This window comes from Taurulus bubalis (genome assembly GCF_910589615.1).
Source record: "Taurulus bubalis genome assembly, chromosome: 3".
NCBI classification, from domain to species: Eukaryota; Metazoa; Chordata; class Actinopteri; order Perciformes; family Cottidae; genus Taurulus; species Taurulus bubalis.
Window position 1 is genome coordinate 18,813,995 of NC_136591.1, and position 16,859 is coordinate 18,830,853.

Below are 16,859 nucleotides of genomic sequence, written 5' to 3' on the forward strand. Positions count from 1 at the left end.
TTAGCATCATTTAATAGCTTACACTATTTATGTAGGGGAACAATAAAGATGCATTTTATTCTCCCTGAATTAAAAAACTTAAAATGTGGAACTGTTAAGAAAATAAATATACAATCTTGGCTCAATTCCATCTTCAGAAGAATACATTTCTACAAGGTTAAACGATTTGTCTGACAACACGTGAATGCATCATTGAGAAAAGTTGGAGTGGGGCTTCCTGCTGATTCCTGGTACTTTGACAATAGTGTAGGCTCCTTTAAATCTATATTTCACTTGGATGAGGAATTAATGTTTTTGGAGAGATTCAGTTATGTATTATAATTGTATTATTAGTGAAGATAACACTGTCAATTTTCCAAAATCCTAATCAACATGACACTTTTTAGTCACGTTAAAGCTACATATAACTTTACAAAGAAAATAAATTTCTGTATTTAAACTTAGTTCTAACAAATAAATCCTGATGTAACGCTCAATAGATGCCATAAAAACAGCCGCTAAATTTAAATGTTCAACTTGGTCTCTATTAAAGTGGTGAGAAAGTCTCAGGTTTGGCCTTAAGGTGGCACCAGAGGGACAGAAATAAATGCACTAATAGAAGTAATGTTCAGTACAGGTAATCTTTGCAGTAAAAAAACACAAACAGTGACCGTAAACAAATTTATTTTGTCATCGCATTTAGAGCTGGAATTCAGGGAATTCAAACACGACGTCTTTGCCGGTGAGTTTCTTGTAGACGCCGGAGAAAGTCTCCACCTGGAGGACGACAACAAAACATCATCAGTTTGAGTACAATGAATGTAAACGAGCGCTGAGGATTTGACCCAACAACTGAATAATTAAAAAACATTTATTTATAAAAAACTGAATTTTAAGATTTTTTTTATTTATGATTCATTTATGATTAAAAACAAAAATGTTTCACATTTAAGAAGCTGAAATCAGCAAATGTTCTCATAAAAAGACAGTTTTATTAGATTGTTGGATGAGTCAACAAAACAAATTCAGACCGTTAAAAGATAAAAACACATTTACACACATTTTAAATTCTCACATTAAAGTTGAGATCTGAGGCGGACGTTGTGCACTGCATGGTTTAGCCCCCCAATCACGGCCCCAAAGGACTCTGGGAAGATGTAGGAATATGCAGGACGCCTCGCCCTCACCGACCGGCGGTCAGGGGACGGAACTTAGTCTCCGACGTCGTGGAACGGGAATGTACGTCATAGCTGGAAAGCTATGCTCCCATACGCCACAAGGACAGAGCCAGGAGAGCAACCTCGCTGGATGACCACGTCGGGAAAAACACACCAGTACCAGCCAATCATGGCACAGGTGTGGGGAAATACCCTCTTCTGTTTGGACGGCGACTGCTTTAAAAACAATAAAGAACGTGTCTATTTTAGTTCAAAATGTGATTTGCACTTCAACCAAACCCAGATGTTTGGAGTAGCAACATGTACATTGAGGGAAATAAATATTGATAATTAAATCTTCAGGAAAAATCCCAAATGTTTGATGTTTCAGGTATTAAACTGACATCAAGCAGCTTTTCTTGCATGATAATAAATTCTATATTTGGGGTCGGGTCAATTTTTGGTTTCCACAAGTTTGACCAATGTTTGATGAAAGAGGCTCTATATTTAACAGATCACATTTGTACAGCCTCTGTTCAGTCAAAGTTTCACAGATTTGTGGTCACATGATTTTAAGTCTCAAATAAATCATATCTTCATAGTTGAACAGGGATTTTTTTATACAGAATCTGGTGAAAGCAAACCGTTTAATTTGTGCAAAACGTTAAATGAGACATGTAGAATGAAAATGTTTGAAATATCACAATTTTAGGCTTCGTCTTGGCTGCTTTTTTGTTGTTTACAGCTTCTGGTTGATAAACGGTGGAATTTTGGCGATTATTTAAAGAAAACATGCCCTTTAATCAAGCAGACGAGTTTTCAGGGTTGAGAGGGTTAAAGTCGACCAAACGACTCACTTTGTGTTCCACGTTGTTCTGCTGCGCCTTGTCCAGGTGGACCTTGATGAGCCGGCTGCAGTCCATCTTGACTCTGATCCTCTTACCAACGATCTCGCTGGGGAACACCAGGTCCTCCAAGATGGCGTCGTGGACCGCTGTCAGGGTGCGGCTGAGGGAGGAACCCAGAACTACATTAATACTCAACACGCAAATACGAAACTCAAGAGTTATGTGCTTAGAAACAATTAGTCGATTAATAGTAAATATTCTGAACGAGTCATTTATCAAATAAAAAAAAATACATCCTCTATAAATATGGGTAGAAGCTGCTTTTCTCAGTTTCATATCATTGTGAATTAAATATCTTTACAGAACAAACACATTCAAAGATGTCACTTCAAGCAAATGTGATTCAATTAAACATAATAGTGGAAACCCTAAAATCAGTTTAACTAAAATGTTTAATTTAGTATTTAAAAAACAATCGCAATAAACACCTGCCTAGAATTAAACCAAAAAGACTAAATGTCTTTTTTAAAAACACGTTTTCCCATTAATTTGTTCTGGTAAAAGTAAACAAAAATGTGCTTATTTCTGTATCCAGTTAATGATGAATTGCATAAAACAAAGAATGTGCACTGCATGGTTTAGCCCCCCAGTAACGGCCCCAAAGGACTCTGGGAAGATGTAGGAATATGCAGGACGCCCCGTCCTCACCGGCCGGCGGTCAGGGGACGGAGCTTCGTCTCCGACGTCGTGGAACGGGAATGTACATCATAGCTGGAAAGCTACGCTCCCATACGCCACAAGGACAGAGCCAGGAGAGCAACCTCGCTGGATGACCACGTCGAGACACACACTGGTCATACCTCTGGGTTTATTAGTCAATTACACAAAAATCTTTAAGCTGAAGACAGTATTCCTAATATTAGGTTTTCTAGTCTGAACAGATAATTAAAATTGATATGCAGATGAATTGACTGAAATAGTCATCAGCTGAAGTTCAAACTATAGCTTTGAGGCAAATTGACGATTTTACACGTTTAGTTTTGAAGAATCTACAAACATGGAGATTGAGTTGCTCTTCATTAGTGGGCGGAAACTTTAATAACTGTTTTAATAACTTTGTACCGTGGCGTATTTAACGATCTCGGAAAGCAAATTAAAAATCGACAAATCGAGGTAAGAAACCGTTAAATTAAAAGCTTCGACTAACTTTCACCATTAATCAATCTGGTCCAAAAATGTTTTTGCTAAATGTCTTTCAGAGTTTCTCAGAGCTTCAGCTGACATTACAAGTCGAGACAATTTAATTCATAAAAGTCAAAATCCCGAATCTGCCACTGAAAGCTTAATTTAAACGACTCGTTTGAAACAATGCTTATTTACCGTCAGACGACGAAGACATACGGCAAACATTCAAAGTTCAGAAGCTGCAACCAGCGAATTATTTTGGGCATAAAAATGACTCAACTGATCATTTATTCTAATAAATACAGCATGTTTCTATTAAGAACATTGTCATACGACAGTGTTTGCTTCGGATGGGTTTCTGAAATATAGATCACTTAAGTGTAATATATTAAAATCAATACTATTATCTTGATCTCGAACACACTCGTAGTTATTCTTCAAATGTTCGAGGTGAACCGGAGCTGCTGCTCACCTCCTGGGACGCTTTTGTTTATTTTTTGTCCGGGTATTCCTGGTGGGTTTGGGCAGAATTCTCCTCTGTAAAAACAAAACAGAATAGTTAATCTCTAAATCGGATTCAACACCATTTAAACAGAAATAATTCAAGAACAGAAATAGTTTGTTAACCGAAAAGCAGCAGTTGGACTGATATACTGGAAATAAGGTGCCAATATTCAGGATCCTCTTAGTTTTACGCGACTGCTTCAAAGTGAAAAACTTGCTTCTTTCTGCATTAAATACATTTCAACAGATGATTGAGAAACGTTTGAGACGCAACACTGATGGTTTTCTTTCACATTTATCCATTACGAATTTCTTCAAACCATCAACACCCGACTTTAAACTCCCGAAATATTTAAGCCCCGACAGGTAAAATAATGTGCACTGCATGGTTTAGCCCCCCAGTCACAGCCCCAAAGGACTCTGGGAAGATGTAGGAATATGCAGAGCGCCCCACCCTCACTGACCGGCGGTCAGGGGACGGAGCTTCGTCTCCGACGTCGTGGAACGGGAATGTACGTCATAGCTGGAAAGCTACGCTCCCATACGCCACAAGGACAGAGCCAGGAGAGCAACCTCGCTGGATGACCACGTCGGGACACACGAAACACTAATTTCATATCACCCCCATTCATCTTGTAAGAAAGTCAGTTTAGGCGACGATGCATTCAAGATCGTTGCCGACGTGTAACAAGTGCAAACTTTTCTCAAAAGAAAAAAAAGGTGCACAAGCCGCCATGACAGCGTCGATGACGACCACAGATGGTTCTGATGCCGTGAATGAAGCTGATGCAACGTGTAAAAAGAAGACTACTATGGAGGCGAGTAGTGAACTCCAGGACGGACACAGCACATCCTCAGAAAGGTCACCACAGGTGGACTTGATAAGACCCCCAACACCCCTGAACAACCCTGTAGTATCTACCCAAGTCAGACTTCATCATCTTCATCCTCACCTGTGCAATGAAGACTACGTGCTTTCCGCTGAACTTCTTCTCCAGCTCCCTCACCAGACGCACCTGAATCTTCTGGAAGGACTTCAGCTGAGGAACGGGAACGAAGATGATGATGGCTTTCCTGCTGCCACCGACTTCAATTTCCTTTAAGAGAAACAAAAAACAAAGAAACGGCTTGATGCAAGTTCAACGTCTATGTGAGAACACAACCACGATCTTAAGTTTCATGCGTGAATATTTAGATGGATTACAGGATTTACGAGCTACTGGGGCGATTTGGTTTAGATTACAGCAGAAAAGTGTAAACATGCATTTTTAACACCCATGTGATATGAAATAATGTGCACTGCATGGTTTAGCCCCCCAGTCACAGCCCCAAAGGACTCTGGGAAGATGTAGGAATATGCAGGACGCCCCGTCCTCACCGACCGGCGGTCAGGGGGCAGTGCTTCGTCTCCGACGTCGTGGAACGGGAATGTACGTCATAGCTGGAAAGCTACGCTCCCATACGCCACAAGGACAGAGCCAGGAGAGCAACCTCGCTGGATGACCACGTCGAGTAGTTTCAAATATACATATAAATATATAAAGTAGATGAGACGTCGCCATACCTTTGCTGCAGTGATGTTCAGCTCCCTCAGCTGAGCCTTTAGGTCGGAGTTCATCTCCAGCTCGAGTAGAGCCTGCATGGAGACAGTCAAGTCAGCTTTCTACATACGCCTCACATGCCATTACAAATTATTATTACATATTACTGTAATTAGTCAAACTGATTTTGCCTAACTCAGTATCTCTAAAACTGACATTCGGCCAACAAGTGTGTACAGACATTTCAGTTAAGAATCCAGCTTTAAACCCCACAAATCTACAGACACCTTGAAAACTCCCACTTTTATGTTTATATCCTTTGTAGAAGATCGTTAATTTGAAATTAGGAAAACCCTGTTAAATGAAGGCTAAATAAAGTGTAACAAATTCATTACGTAATCTAAATTACATACTAGACTTCGAAGCAGAAGTACCAGCTATGTGGACTTTAGTATTTTTGGGTGACTGGACTGGTCTGTATGTGTAATATACCTACAAATGTCTGGATTCTTAGCAGACATTGATGATGATTAAAGTACAAATCTACAGACACAATACATCCTAAGTCTATTCTTGGCTAAATATCCTTCGTAAAATAATTTGAGGGGAAAACCCCGTTAAAAAGGTTACATTTATATAAATACCAGCCATGTGGCTTTTAGTAGTTCTGGGTGACATTAGAAAAGTCTCTGGACAAAAACATGTCAATGTGATTCAAACTTTTGGGTAATTTAGCTAAACTCTCTGGATTCGTATTATATAATGAAGGATCATTAAGGTGCAAGTAGTACAAATATACACAGACATGCAGAATACAGAAAGCACGTGATTAAACCACCGGAAAACTGGTCTTCTTACCTGGGAGATCCCAGACTCAAACTCGTCTGGCTTTTCGCCATTCGGCTTTACTATTTTGGCGCTTGTACTGAACATGGCCGTTGTGTCTGAGGAGAGAAACGAACACATGTAGGGTTAGTTATACGAACGCATCCTGCAGGAGCTGCTGCAAAACCAGCATGTAGCCCAGCGAGGCTAACAGCAGTTCAAATATGGCCGCAAATGGAGCCGATTTTAGCAACTGTTTGGGGCAAAAGTATATCACCACGAGACGAGAAGCCACAAAACAGCCTCTACTTTGAGGAAATGAAGACCAAGTAGAGGTTTTCTAGACGGAGTTACGGAACACATGCAGGGCCGTTAGCTCGGCCTAAGCGTCACTCCGATACAAAAAGGCCATTCACCGGAGCGTCTCTACTACGTTGCATTTCGTCATATAAAACTGCCATCCGCCGCCACAAAGAGCGTAATCTAACGTATCCGAGCCTTGAGAAACGTTGCAGCGGGTCCACGCGAAGATTAAACGACATTAAAGCAAATTTAAAGGTGGAAACGCGAGTCCCGTGAAAAGTAGCACGACTAACCTCTGTCAACGACGGCCAAGGAAGAGACCGGACCATCGCGAGAGTTGGTTTAATCCAATACGCGGGTCCCACTTTGCTATCGCGAGAGTTGTTTGAGTCCACGTTCTGAGAGGATAAGAACATCGCGAGAGTTGGTTTTATCCAATACGCGCGTTCCATTTTACCATCGCGAGAGTTGTTTGAGTCCACGTTCTGAGGGGATAAGTACATCGCGAGAGTTGCTATCGGTCGTCTTGTCAACATTACTTTTCACTTTTCATGGTCTTTTCGCTGTCGCGGCAATTTAATTACTACTTCGAAGACTACAGCAGATGTTGCACAGTTGTTTTATGTGTTAGGAATACTTTTATTAGGTTTGTGTGTGTTTTCTTTGCTGATTCAGAGCAATTTTGGCATATTGTTCTGGCTGTTCTCTTGAATTTACACCACATTTTTAGGTAGTTTTTTTTTCAAATGTCAAAACACACATCAGATTTAAAGATATTCAATTGCGTTTTGAGTTGACGTCGCCATGTCGGACGCATGTGTTTGGTGATGTGGAGACTGACACCTCTTTTCAGAGCAGCACGCAGGACCTTCTGCGGCGGCGGCGCCGACGACATGGCGAAGGGCAAGTTCTTCTACGCGGTGCAGAAGGGATTCAAACCCGGAGTCTACGTTTCATGGTGAGCCTGTTCACATCCTACCGGCCGGGACACGGGGTCGTGAGAAGACAGCCGAAGTTATTGGTCCCCTTTTAAAGTGCGTTTCATTCAGCGAGTGGAGGCACACGCCAGATTCCATTCGGATATCGGGTGTTTTAATGTCTCCTTGCCTATTGGCAAAACAAAACACCAGCTAAAAGATCATTTTCAATTCGGCTGGGAAGGCAACACACGGGCAACAGCTTGTATTTAACTAATATTTAGTTTCCTCCATCAAAACACACACACACACACACACCCTGCGATGGGCGTTGCTAAATTGCTGCACTTGAAATAGGCACATTTCTATTTGAGGTTTGGTCCACCAAATGTGGAGAAAAGCATTAGGAAAATGGAACCGTAATCCCATCACAACATCAGTATCTCTCTGAGTCCTGTTCAGATTTCTTGAATTGTTGATCATGTGTTCTTTTCCCCCATCCAATTGTTATTTAGGGATGAATGTAAGAACCAGGTGGACAAATTTCCAGCCGCCTCTTTTAAGAAGTTTGCATCAGAGAAAGACGCCTGGGCGTTCTTCAGAGGGGTCAAACCGTCTCCAGTTCCAGAGGTGAAGAAAGGTAAACTACTCCAGACAAACAGGACCACACACATAAACATTCTAGTGGCTGTAATTGAATTAAATAAAAACCCTTTTCCCACAATCTGGCGAGGTTGGGCTTTCACCAATCCTCCCGTAGCAGATTTGTGACTGAAATTCTGGATTAGGGCTAAATAACTTTACACATTCGCTAAAATGTCACTTCACGAGCCATTTCTTTAAGCTGTTTACCGCTTTCAGTCGCTCATTGTGTGGAGTCGGCCGTCGCTCTGCTCCCTAAAAGAGGCCCGGAGCCCCTGGAGTACATCCCCCTCGGTAGGAAGAGGGCCCACTCGGCCGAGGACGTGGAGTCCCCTTCCAAACGGGTCAAACAGCCGGATAGCTCGGAGAGCTCATCTTCAGAAAGCACCGACGGATTCACCTACATGGGTAAGATGGTTAGAAATGAGATTCATTTGGCTTTTTACTGAGCTTTCAGTATTTTGTCCAACTTGAGGATGAATCTGCATTTTTAGGACCGGTGTAAATGTAAACAGATTATTTTAGCTGCTAGTGAGCCCACTGTGTTCTCTGTAAAAGTTAAACTGGAGGAAAACAGAGTGAATAAATGAAACATGAACTCACTCCCCTCTGCCCAGGCGACGCCGTGGTCGTCTACACTGACGGCTGCTGTTCGAGAAACGGACAGAAGGGCGCGCGAGCCGGCATCGGAGTGTACTGGGGCCGCAACCACCCACTGTGAGCGCACACACACACACACGCGCACACACACACACTGACACACTGTTAGGAGTTTTAGGCTGAGTTTATATCCGTTAACTTGTCGCGTTCATCGCTGCTTTCCTACAGAAACGCTGCAGAGCCGCTGCAGGGAAGACAAACCAACCAGCGAGCAGAAATACAGGTACAGCGGCGCGTGCAGAACCTTCTGAAAAGTTTAGTGTTTAACGTTTAGTGTGTTTAACTGGCTGGTTTTATGTGTGTGTGCTTGTGTGGGGGGAACCAGGCGGCCTGCAAAGCGCTGGAACAAGCCAAAGAGAATGGCATCAAGAAGCTGGTCCTCTACAGCGACAGCAAGTTCACCATCAACGGTGAGTCGCAGGAAGGGAACCCTGACCGCTGAGGCCCGGGGCCACGGAGCAGGTTCTGTTAGAGGTAAACCGGTATAAAAGTACTGCTTACTGACCCATCGAGGCTCGGCTCATGGACCGTCGGATAATGTTACACAAATACAAAGAAGTTAAAGTCACGATCCAGATTTAAAGCAAGATGTCCTTCCTGCATTTTGCAGTTTTTAACTGTTGTTACTTTCAGCCTGAATGATGTGTTTTAACCTCTGTGTTTGTGATTGGTCAGATGCTGCAAACCCCGCCCCTTTGTGTGAACGCACTCACAGCTAGATTGAGAAACCCAGAATCGATTTACCGAGTCGATAACCCGCTTAGCGGGATCCGGGTCGTTGGGTTTAGATAAGCCAGACCACTAAAGAGTTCCGGGTTATGTTGAACCAGGCCTCCAGGAGGTCCAGTGACTTGACGTCCGGGGTGCATTTGCTGCAGGTGTGACCAGCTGGGTGAAGAACTGGAAGCTGAACGGCTGGCGGCTGAAGTCCGGAGGCCCGATCACCAACAAAGACGACTTTGTGACGCTGGACCGGCTGAACGCGGAGGTGGAGGTGGTCTGGGTCAGTTTTACATTCCTTTAATTGCAGAGTCGAGAGCTCCGGGTTGTCACCACAATACTCACTTTCACTTTCTTTAAAATCAATACGTTTAGAAGGTTAATCGCTCCTCAAGAAAAGCAGTGAGTTGAAGGACCTGCTTCTCTACCTTTTTCATTTACTGAATAAATGAGTAATTTCTCAGCCTTAAACTCGCAATATTATAGATTTTTAAATGGAGAGACAAAAAATAGTCCTTCAGCAGCTTTTAACTATGTTCTTTTTTTTTTTTGTTGATCCTGTTTCTTATATTTTACAATCATTAAAATTTTTTTAATCAATAACGCGGCAATAAAGAAGCCAGAAACAAGCATCCCTGTGAGATCAATACCGTCGTCTTTTAAGAGTAATATTTTATGTATTTAGCAGAAAAAGCTATGTTTTTCTTTTTTTTAGGCTTGTTTGGTTATTGGTGGTTCAAAAGGCTCAGCTGTCTCTCAACACGCAGGCCACAAGGGGGTGCTAGAGGCACATGGCTTTTTTATTTATATATATATATATATATATATATATATATATATATATATCAACACTGTGCGTTCACACCACGCGCCTCTTCAAAGGGGGTGTGTCTTATCTCCATGAAAAAAGCTATCATTTCCGCTATCGACCATGGAATAAATAACCATTATTTCTGCGTTATTCTTGTGGAAGTCCAAAAAACGTCGGAACATCAAACGCCCTCGTGTCTGGGTTCATAACACCATCCGTAGCCGCACAGAGCTCGGTGAATTTCACCGACTTCTCCAGGAACTGCGTCTGGCTTATCTCCGTAGAAAACGTTACCGTTTCCGTATACTTTCAATAGTGGGCCGGGAAGATGGATAAAGATACTCATCAGACATTTATTTCAATGAAAATCTTTGAGGTTGGTCATAAATCTGACCAGCCATGAAGCTGTGACGCTGTGACCAAGGGGTCAAAGGTCATGTGATTAGGGAAAAGTCAGAACAATAAATGGCAGATGAACTAAGTTTGACACTTGATGACTCGTGGTTTTCCTCCAGTTGTACATTCCGGGTCACGCCGGCTACCAAGGCAACGAGGAGGCCGACAGGCTGTCTAGGGAAGGAGCAGCGAAGACCTTACAGAGCAGCTCTTGAGAGGAAGAGGACGGCTGCAGGACGGCTCTTATTTCTGGTTCTTCTCTTCTGGACCGAACCAAAACCCGGAGAGAAAGTCTGACTTTATTTTCTCTTAATGTCGATGTTTGTTTGTGTTTTTTGCTTTGAATAAAGTTTTCTGCTTCAGGCGCCTGGTTAGTTTGTTTGGACCTTGTGATGAAGAGGAGGGGAGGGGAGGGATGGAGATATTGGATAAAGAGGAAAGAGAAGGGATGAGGAGGAAAGGGAAAGAGAGAAGGATAAGAGAGTTGAGGAGGAGAGGAGAGGTAGGTAGAAAGAAAGAGGAGATGAGGGAAGGCGAGAAGTGATGAAAGAGGAGATGAAGATGTAAGGGAGAGAAGGGTAGAAAGAAAGAGAGGCGATGAGAGAAGGGATGAGAGAGAGGGGAAGGAGAGAAGGAATGAGAGAGAAGGAGACGCAGACGAGGAGGAATAAAGGAGAATAAGAATATCCTGAGCGGAGTCGGATTCCTCAGAAATGGTCCAGCTGTAATGCACTAACCAGCCAGCAGGAGGAGCTCCAGGTCGCCCATCGTCTGCAGACAAAGATGATTTCTGATTTTATTTTAGGATCCGTTTGAAAGCCGGTTGACACATTTGATGAATATTAAAGTAATGAAAATTAAAGTAAAGTTGATGACAGTGAAACCCAGTTGGGCGTGAATGAGTATCACACCAGCGTCACTAAATACATCTGCTCCCAGTTTGACAAGCAGATCCTGTTTAATTCAACAGGATCCCCTTTTAGCATCATCAAACAGAGGCGGAATGAAGAAGGGATGAAGACGAGGAGGAAAGGGAAAGAGAGAAGGGATAAAAGAGAGAGAAGGAGACCAAGGCAAGGAGGGAAGGAGATACAGAGATAATGACAAGGAGGAAAGGGAAGGGGAGAAAGGACAAAAGCGAGAGAGAAGAAGATGAGGAGGAAAGGAGAGGAGTATGAGAAGGGAAGGAGAGAAGGGATAAAATAGAGAGGAGGGGATACAATAGAGGAGACAAAGACAAGGAGGAAAGGTAAGGAGAGAAGGGATGAAAGAGAAGAATATGAAGATGCGGAGGAAAGGGAAGGAGAGAAGGGATAAAAGAGAGAAAGAGAAGGAGACGAAGGCAATGAGGAAAGGGAAGGGGAGAAGGGATGAAAGAGAAAGAGGAGATGAAGACAAGGAGGAAAGGGAAGGCGAGAATGGATGAAAGAGAGAGGAGACTAAGACAAGGAGGAAAGGGAAGTAGAGACTGGATGAAAGAGTGAAGTTCTGAGAAGTTGGAGGAGGACGAAGAGGACGAGTGAGACCTGAAGAAGAACTAAAGTATGTTCAAGTTGCTTAAATAGATTTATTTGTACTGACATTTCAACCTTTTAAAGTTTCTTTTCTTGGTCAACTTGTGAGAGAACAGCTGCCAGCAGACGTGGAGCAACACAAACATTATTTTTTCTTCTTCTGCTCCGGTTTAGGTCTCTAATTTGTAAAACGTCTGAATTCAGGCTTTGTTAGTTTCCTCCGCAAGACGACAAGCAAACATCTTTTAAAACGTTTGTTTTCCGAATGCAGTAGTTTACTAGCTAACACTGTAGCCGCTCCATCAACGGTCAAAATAACGTCGTATGGGCGTAAAATACGTTACTTAAGTAAAGTATCTCAGTACTTCTTCCACCACTCGTCTCCTCCCCTCCGGCGGGCCAACTGTAAATGTTCGTGAAACATTCTTTGAGAACCGAGAGGAGACGTTCCAGACTCCCCTCCTCCCTCCATCCCTCGCTCCCTTTCCTCTCCGTCCTCCTCCGTCCTCCTGCGGCCGGTGGATCGGTCGGCATCGATGCTGGAGAACGGCAGGACGGAGGGCTCGGGGTTCCTCGCTCTGACCCCGACCGCTGCCTCGCGGCGAGCGTGGGGGCGCCGCGACCCCGCCAGAGGCAGAACCAGTCTGAGAGAGAGAGAGAGAGAGAGAGAGAGAGAGAGAGAGAGAGAGAGAGAGAGAGAGAGAGAGAGCGCCTCCCGGAGGTCAAAGGTCGCCCTGCAGCAGCTTCACCTCCTCGCTGGCTGAGCCTCGTTAGCGCGCCTCCTCGGCAGACTGAGCTCTGGCATTGGTCCACCGCTGCCCCGCTGGAGGGGCAAGGCTGAGCATACTGTAAAGAAACTTAACAAACTAAACATTAGAAGCATCCTGCGCGCATTTTCACTTAGAGCTTTCGTCAATTTTTAGACCGACGGCGTCTCAAATGAACCGAAATGTTCTGCCGGGGTTGAGGAACTCACTCACACCAACAACAACAACAACAAAAACACGTCTGACACGGAGCGGAGGATGTTCGCTAAAAGTGCTCGCAGAGGAAAGATTAACTTCATGCAGCAGCTTGACAGAACAAAAAAAAGAAAAAACAGACTATGTCTGAAGTCACAAGTCCAGTCCCACGAAAGTTAGAGGGACGGCCATGTCGCGTCTTAGCCGCCGTTCAGTACGGCGAGCTCGTGTCTCGGCCCCTGAGGTCACATGACCTCGTTCTCCATGAGTTCTACTTGGCCCTTTTTTATTTTCTGGCTGGCTTCATCCCAGAATGTTTTACCCTGAATATCACGGCTCTCCCCGTCGTTGTTTAAAATGTGCTTGATAAATAAAGTTGACTTGGCAAACATTCAATTTACAACGGTGGAAAAATAACACAGAAAGGAGAGAAGTTCGGCTCTGCAAGCTCCCGACACAGCATTTGATTTGATGGGAAATTAGCTTATTTTGTGTTTTTGTGTTTCTGACTCAAAGAACTTCTCAAAGAAGTAAGGATCTGATTCTTCACAAACCGCCACATTTATCTTTGAAACTAAATCTCTTACGTCTACTTCATTACTTTGATTAATCAAACTATTCAAAAACCAAAATATGTCGGTACAAAAAAGCTTTTGCACAGATTATTTATTATATTTTTTTTATAGAATTGTCTGAATGCAGCAATTACATGTTCCTGAATGTTTCTTTTACTTGTTTATATTGTGTGTTTTGTTGTTTTTTTTTACCTTTTTTTATGTGCAAAACGAGGTGTAGGAGCCTTTGGATTTAGTGAAATGACCCTTTAAACCCAAAGCATTGTGCTTATGGACAACATCATCCCTGTGTCTGCTGGTCTTCAACATGTAAAGACTACATTTCACTGTGTTTCGGGATTTGAAGCTCGTTGAGCCTGATCAATTCCTTCATCGTGCGAAGCCGATCGGTGTATCAGCTATTGCAGCTTGGCAGGTTCCCGTCATCGGGGGCTTCATTATCTCGTCTCCCCGCTGATTTGCATCGTGGACAGAAAGCGTACAAATCAATTTGTGCCCTCGTCTGATAGTCTGCTTGCATCCCTGCAGCCATCCAAAGTTTTATTGAGATTTCCAGCATTTGGAGATTATGACGCCTACTCTTGATTAAATAAATAAAAAAAATGAAATGCAGGCCTGAAAGTAAAACGCATTCTGGACAAACATTGAACTTATTGACAATTTATGGGATTTGGCTTCAAACGAGCCGACGGTGTAACAGAAAGGTGACATTTTTTTATTTACTCAATCAGTAATTATTTGTTTGATTACAGAGTGAAACATGTAACTTCTTTTTCAACTAACAATCAGTTATTCAAGTATAAAAAGTGTGTATTAAAGCTGTATCCTCTCTACTGACCACCAGGGGGAGACTCCTCATGGTTGTATAGAAGTCTATAGAAAGCATGATGTTGACTTAGTAAATGATGGTCATTTAGAGTCAAACAGACCATAAAGCAGGGGATGCTTTAGGGCAGGGCTACAAGGTGATTGACAGGTCAACACCAGAGATGTTTACAGGTCACGTCACTTTTTTGGGGGAAATTTTGTATATTTTTCAGTAATTTTTTTACTCATTTGAAATATGAAAGATTGTTTTTTATATTCCAGGCCATTCCAGATGGCTTCCTAGTATATTTCCCCTAGTAGGCCGGCTCCAAACTAACCAACCTTTTCTCACAGGTGTATCTGAGAACATGAATAATGGCTGCATTCCATTCAGGTGAGCAGGGTCCAGGAGTGAGTCTCTGCTGACTCACTGGTGCGGCTCAGTGGGTTAGTTCAAATAAAAATGCAATATAAAAAAAGCAAACGTTGTGCGTTAATTTCTATTTTTCTTTTCTTTCAGGGGCGTCTCTAAACCAAAGATCCTCCTTGGGTTGAATCATCTTTTGGGACCCGCTCAGACCTCGGGCCCGAGGCGAGGCCAAGGTCGGCGGGTTGGAGGTGCTGCAGTGCCATCCGTCAGCTGCCAGGCCTCTAATTATGCAGCCGGGTCCCAACCAAGCGTGAGATGTCATTACACAGATGGAGCTCAAGAGGAGAGGGAGTCTGTTTGTCTGTGTGTGTGTGTGTGTGTGTGTGTGTGTGTGTGTGTGTGTGTGTTTGTCTGTGTGTGTGTGTGTGTGTGTGTGTTGTCTCTCTGTGTGCGTGTGTGTTTTTGAACCCAAAGCTGTAAATGGTTCCACGTCAGATTCAGTGTTGATGTGTTTTATTTTGATCAACAGAACGAGAGTCCAGTGAACATCTGACCAGCCGCCGCAGAAACAGAATAAAAGTCATAATTATCATATAAAAAAGAGAGACTGACATCAGAGATAAACACTCAACTGACTGCGGCATCAAACACTCGCCACTTTTCACCTCTTCCACCAAAACTGACTCCTAAACTTCTTTTTAATTGCTGCGCTCGGTGTTTGAACTCTGCACCGCGAGCGCCCGCCGTCCTCATTACGAGGGAGAGGTGAATTGTGGGTAGAATCTGTGGGTGGGTTGGACGGCCCGCTGTGAGCGCTGATGTTTCAGGAGGCAGGGTGCAGGAGACAAAGAGGAGGGACGGGCGTGATAGGAGTGAGAAAAAAGAAAAGAAAAGAAAAAGGAGGAGAAGGAGACGAAAGACGAGAAGGAGACGAAAGAGGAGGGACGGGCAGGATGGGAGTGAGGGAAAGAAAAGAAAAAGGAGAAGGAGACGAAAGAGGAGGGATGGGTGTGATGGAGGGAGAAAAAAGAAAAGAAAAAGGAGGAGAGAAGGAGCTATGAGGAGGGAGGAATGAGGAGGGAGGAATGAGTAGTGAGGAATGAGGAGAGGAGGAATGAGGAGAGGATGAATAAGGAGAGAGGAATGAGGAATGGGGAGAGGAGGAATGAGGAGAGGATGAATAAGGAGAGAGGAATGAGGAGAGGTGTGATGAGGAGAGGAGAAATGAAGAGAGAGGAATGAAGAGAGGAGGTATGAGGAGAGGAGGAATAAGGAGAGGAGGAATAAGGAGAGGAGATATGAGGAGAGAGGAACGAAGAGAGGAGGAATGAGGAGATGAGGAATGAGGAGAGGAGGTATGAGGAGAGAGGAATGAGGAGAGGAGGTAAGAGGAGAGAACAATGAGGAGAGGAGGTATGAGGAGAAAGAAGACAAAAGGCTGGTGCTGAATGAATATGTGAGATGTTTTTACAGTTATATTTTATTTATTAATTGGTCATACAGCTTTATCTGAATGACATGTGTCTCTTCACATTATACAACATATTATAGCTTTTATTAAAAAATATAATAATTATTATTAATAATAATGAATAGAACATAATCTATTTTAAATTAGTCTCTTATTAAATCAGGCATGTGTTACATAATACATTACATTTAAAACAAAATAAAATAGACCTTGAAAACAGTTTGATAGCTTATTAAAAGTTACGCCTCATTTTTCGTGTGTTTTACAAAACTATGATTTACAATTATGTTTAAAACGTTTTGGTTTAAAATAACTGAAGGAACAAGACAAAGAAACCACATGAGGAACAAACTGTTCTGAAAGACCTGTTTGTTGGACCTCTCCTCCTCCTGTACTGTGTGTAGTACTGCGTGCAGTGCTGTGTGTAGTATGCGTGTAGCACTGTGTGTAGTACTGTGTGTAGTACTGTGTGCAGTACTGTGTGTAGCACTGTGTGCAGTACTGTGTGTAGTACTGTGTGTAGCACTGTGTGTAGTACTGTGTGCAGTGCTGTGTGTAGTATGTGTGTAGCACTGTGTGCAGTACTGTGTGTTGCACTGTCTGCAGTACTGTGTGTAGCACTGTGTGCAGTACTGTGTGTAGCACTGTGTGCAGTACTGTGTGTGGCACTGT

At 43.1% G+C, this 16,859-nt stretch overlaps 2 protein-coding genes across 3 annotated transcripts; one reads left to right on the plus strand and one right to left on the minus strand.

The window, feature by feature from the left end:
* Positions 1 to 646: 646 nt before the first annotated feature.
* Positions 647 to 6,669, minus strand: rps7 (ribosomal protein S7). Its single transcript, XM_079215025.1, has 7 exons — positions 6,636 to 6,669; positions 6,073 to 6,158; positions 5,238 to 5,309; positions 4,627 to 4,770; positions 3,642 to 3,706; positions 1,994 to 2,144; positions 647 to 756 (listed from the first exon to the last, which is right to left on the minus strand). The coding sequence occupies exons 2-7, from the start codon at positions 6,145 to 6,147 to the stop codon at positions 679 to 681; spliced, it is 585 nt and encodes a 194-aa protein (XP_079071151.1). The 5' UTR covers positions 6,148 to 6,158; positions 6,636 to 6,669; the 3' UTR covers positions 647 to 678.
* Positions 6,670 to 6,915: 246 nt separating this feature from the next.
* On the plus strand, positions 6,916 to 10,862 carry rnaseh1 (ribonuclease H1). Of its 2 annotated transcripts, XM_079215023.1 has the most exons (9): positions 6,916 to 7,072; positions 7,196 to 7,300; positions 7,775 to 7,899; positions 8,121 to 8,309; positions 8,519 to 8,618; positions 8,730 to 8,784; positions 8,887 to 8,971; positions 9,440 to 9,564; positions 10,608 to 10,862. In XM_079215023.1, the coding sequence occupies exons 2-9, from the start codon at positions 7,236 to 7,238 to the stop codon at positions 10,701 to 10,703; spliced, it is 840 nt and encodes a 279-aa protein (XP_079071149.1). In that variant the 5' UTR covers positions 6,916 to 7,072; positions 7,196 to 7,235; the 3' UTR covers positions 10,704 to 10,862. The 2 variants fall into 2 exon arrangements, with proteins under 2 accessions (XP_079071149.1, XP_079071148.1); XM_079215022.1 differs by having other exon boundaries at positions 6,932 to 7,300.
* The last annotated feature ends 5,997 nt before the right edge of the window (positions 10,863 to 16,859 follow it).

What these genes read in the sequence shown, in the direction of transcription:
- rnaseh1 (XM_079215022.1), top strand. Translation starts at nt 7,158, where the DNA reads ATGTGTTTGGTGATGTGGAGACTGACACCTCTTTTCAGAGCAGCACGC. An exon ending in CGACGGATTCACCTACATGG is followed by an intron (nt 8,310 to 8,518) that starts GTAAGATGGTTA and finishes CCCTCTGCCCAG; the next exon opens with GCGACGCCGTGGTCGTCTAC. An exon ending in ACCAGCGAGCAGAAATACAG is followed by an intron (nt 8,785 to 8,886) that starts GTACAGCGGCGC and finishes GGGGGGAACCAG; the next exon opens with GCGGCCTGCAAAGCGCTGGA.
- rps7 (XM_079215025.1), bottom strand. Translation starts at nt 6,147, where the DNA reads ATGTTCAGTACAAGCGCCAAAATAGTAAAGCCGAATGGCGAAAAGCCA. An exon ending in TTGAGTCTGGGATCTCCCAG is followed by an intron (nt 5,310 to 6,072) that starts GTAAGAAGACCA and finishes GTCTCCATGCAG; the next exon opens with GCTCTACTCGAGCTGGAGAT. An exon ending in AGAACAACGTGGAACACAAA is followed by an intron (nt 757 to 1,993) that starts GTGAGTCGTTTG and finishes GTCGTCCTCCAG; the next exon opens with GTGGAGACTTTCTCCGGCGT.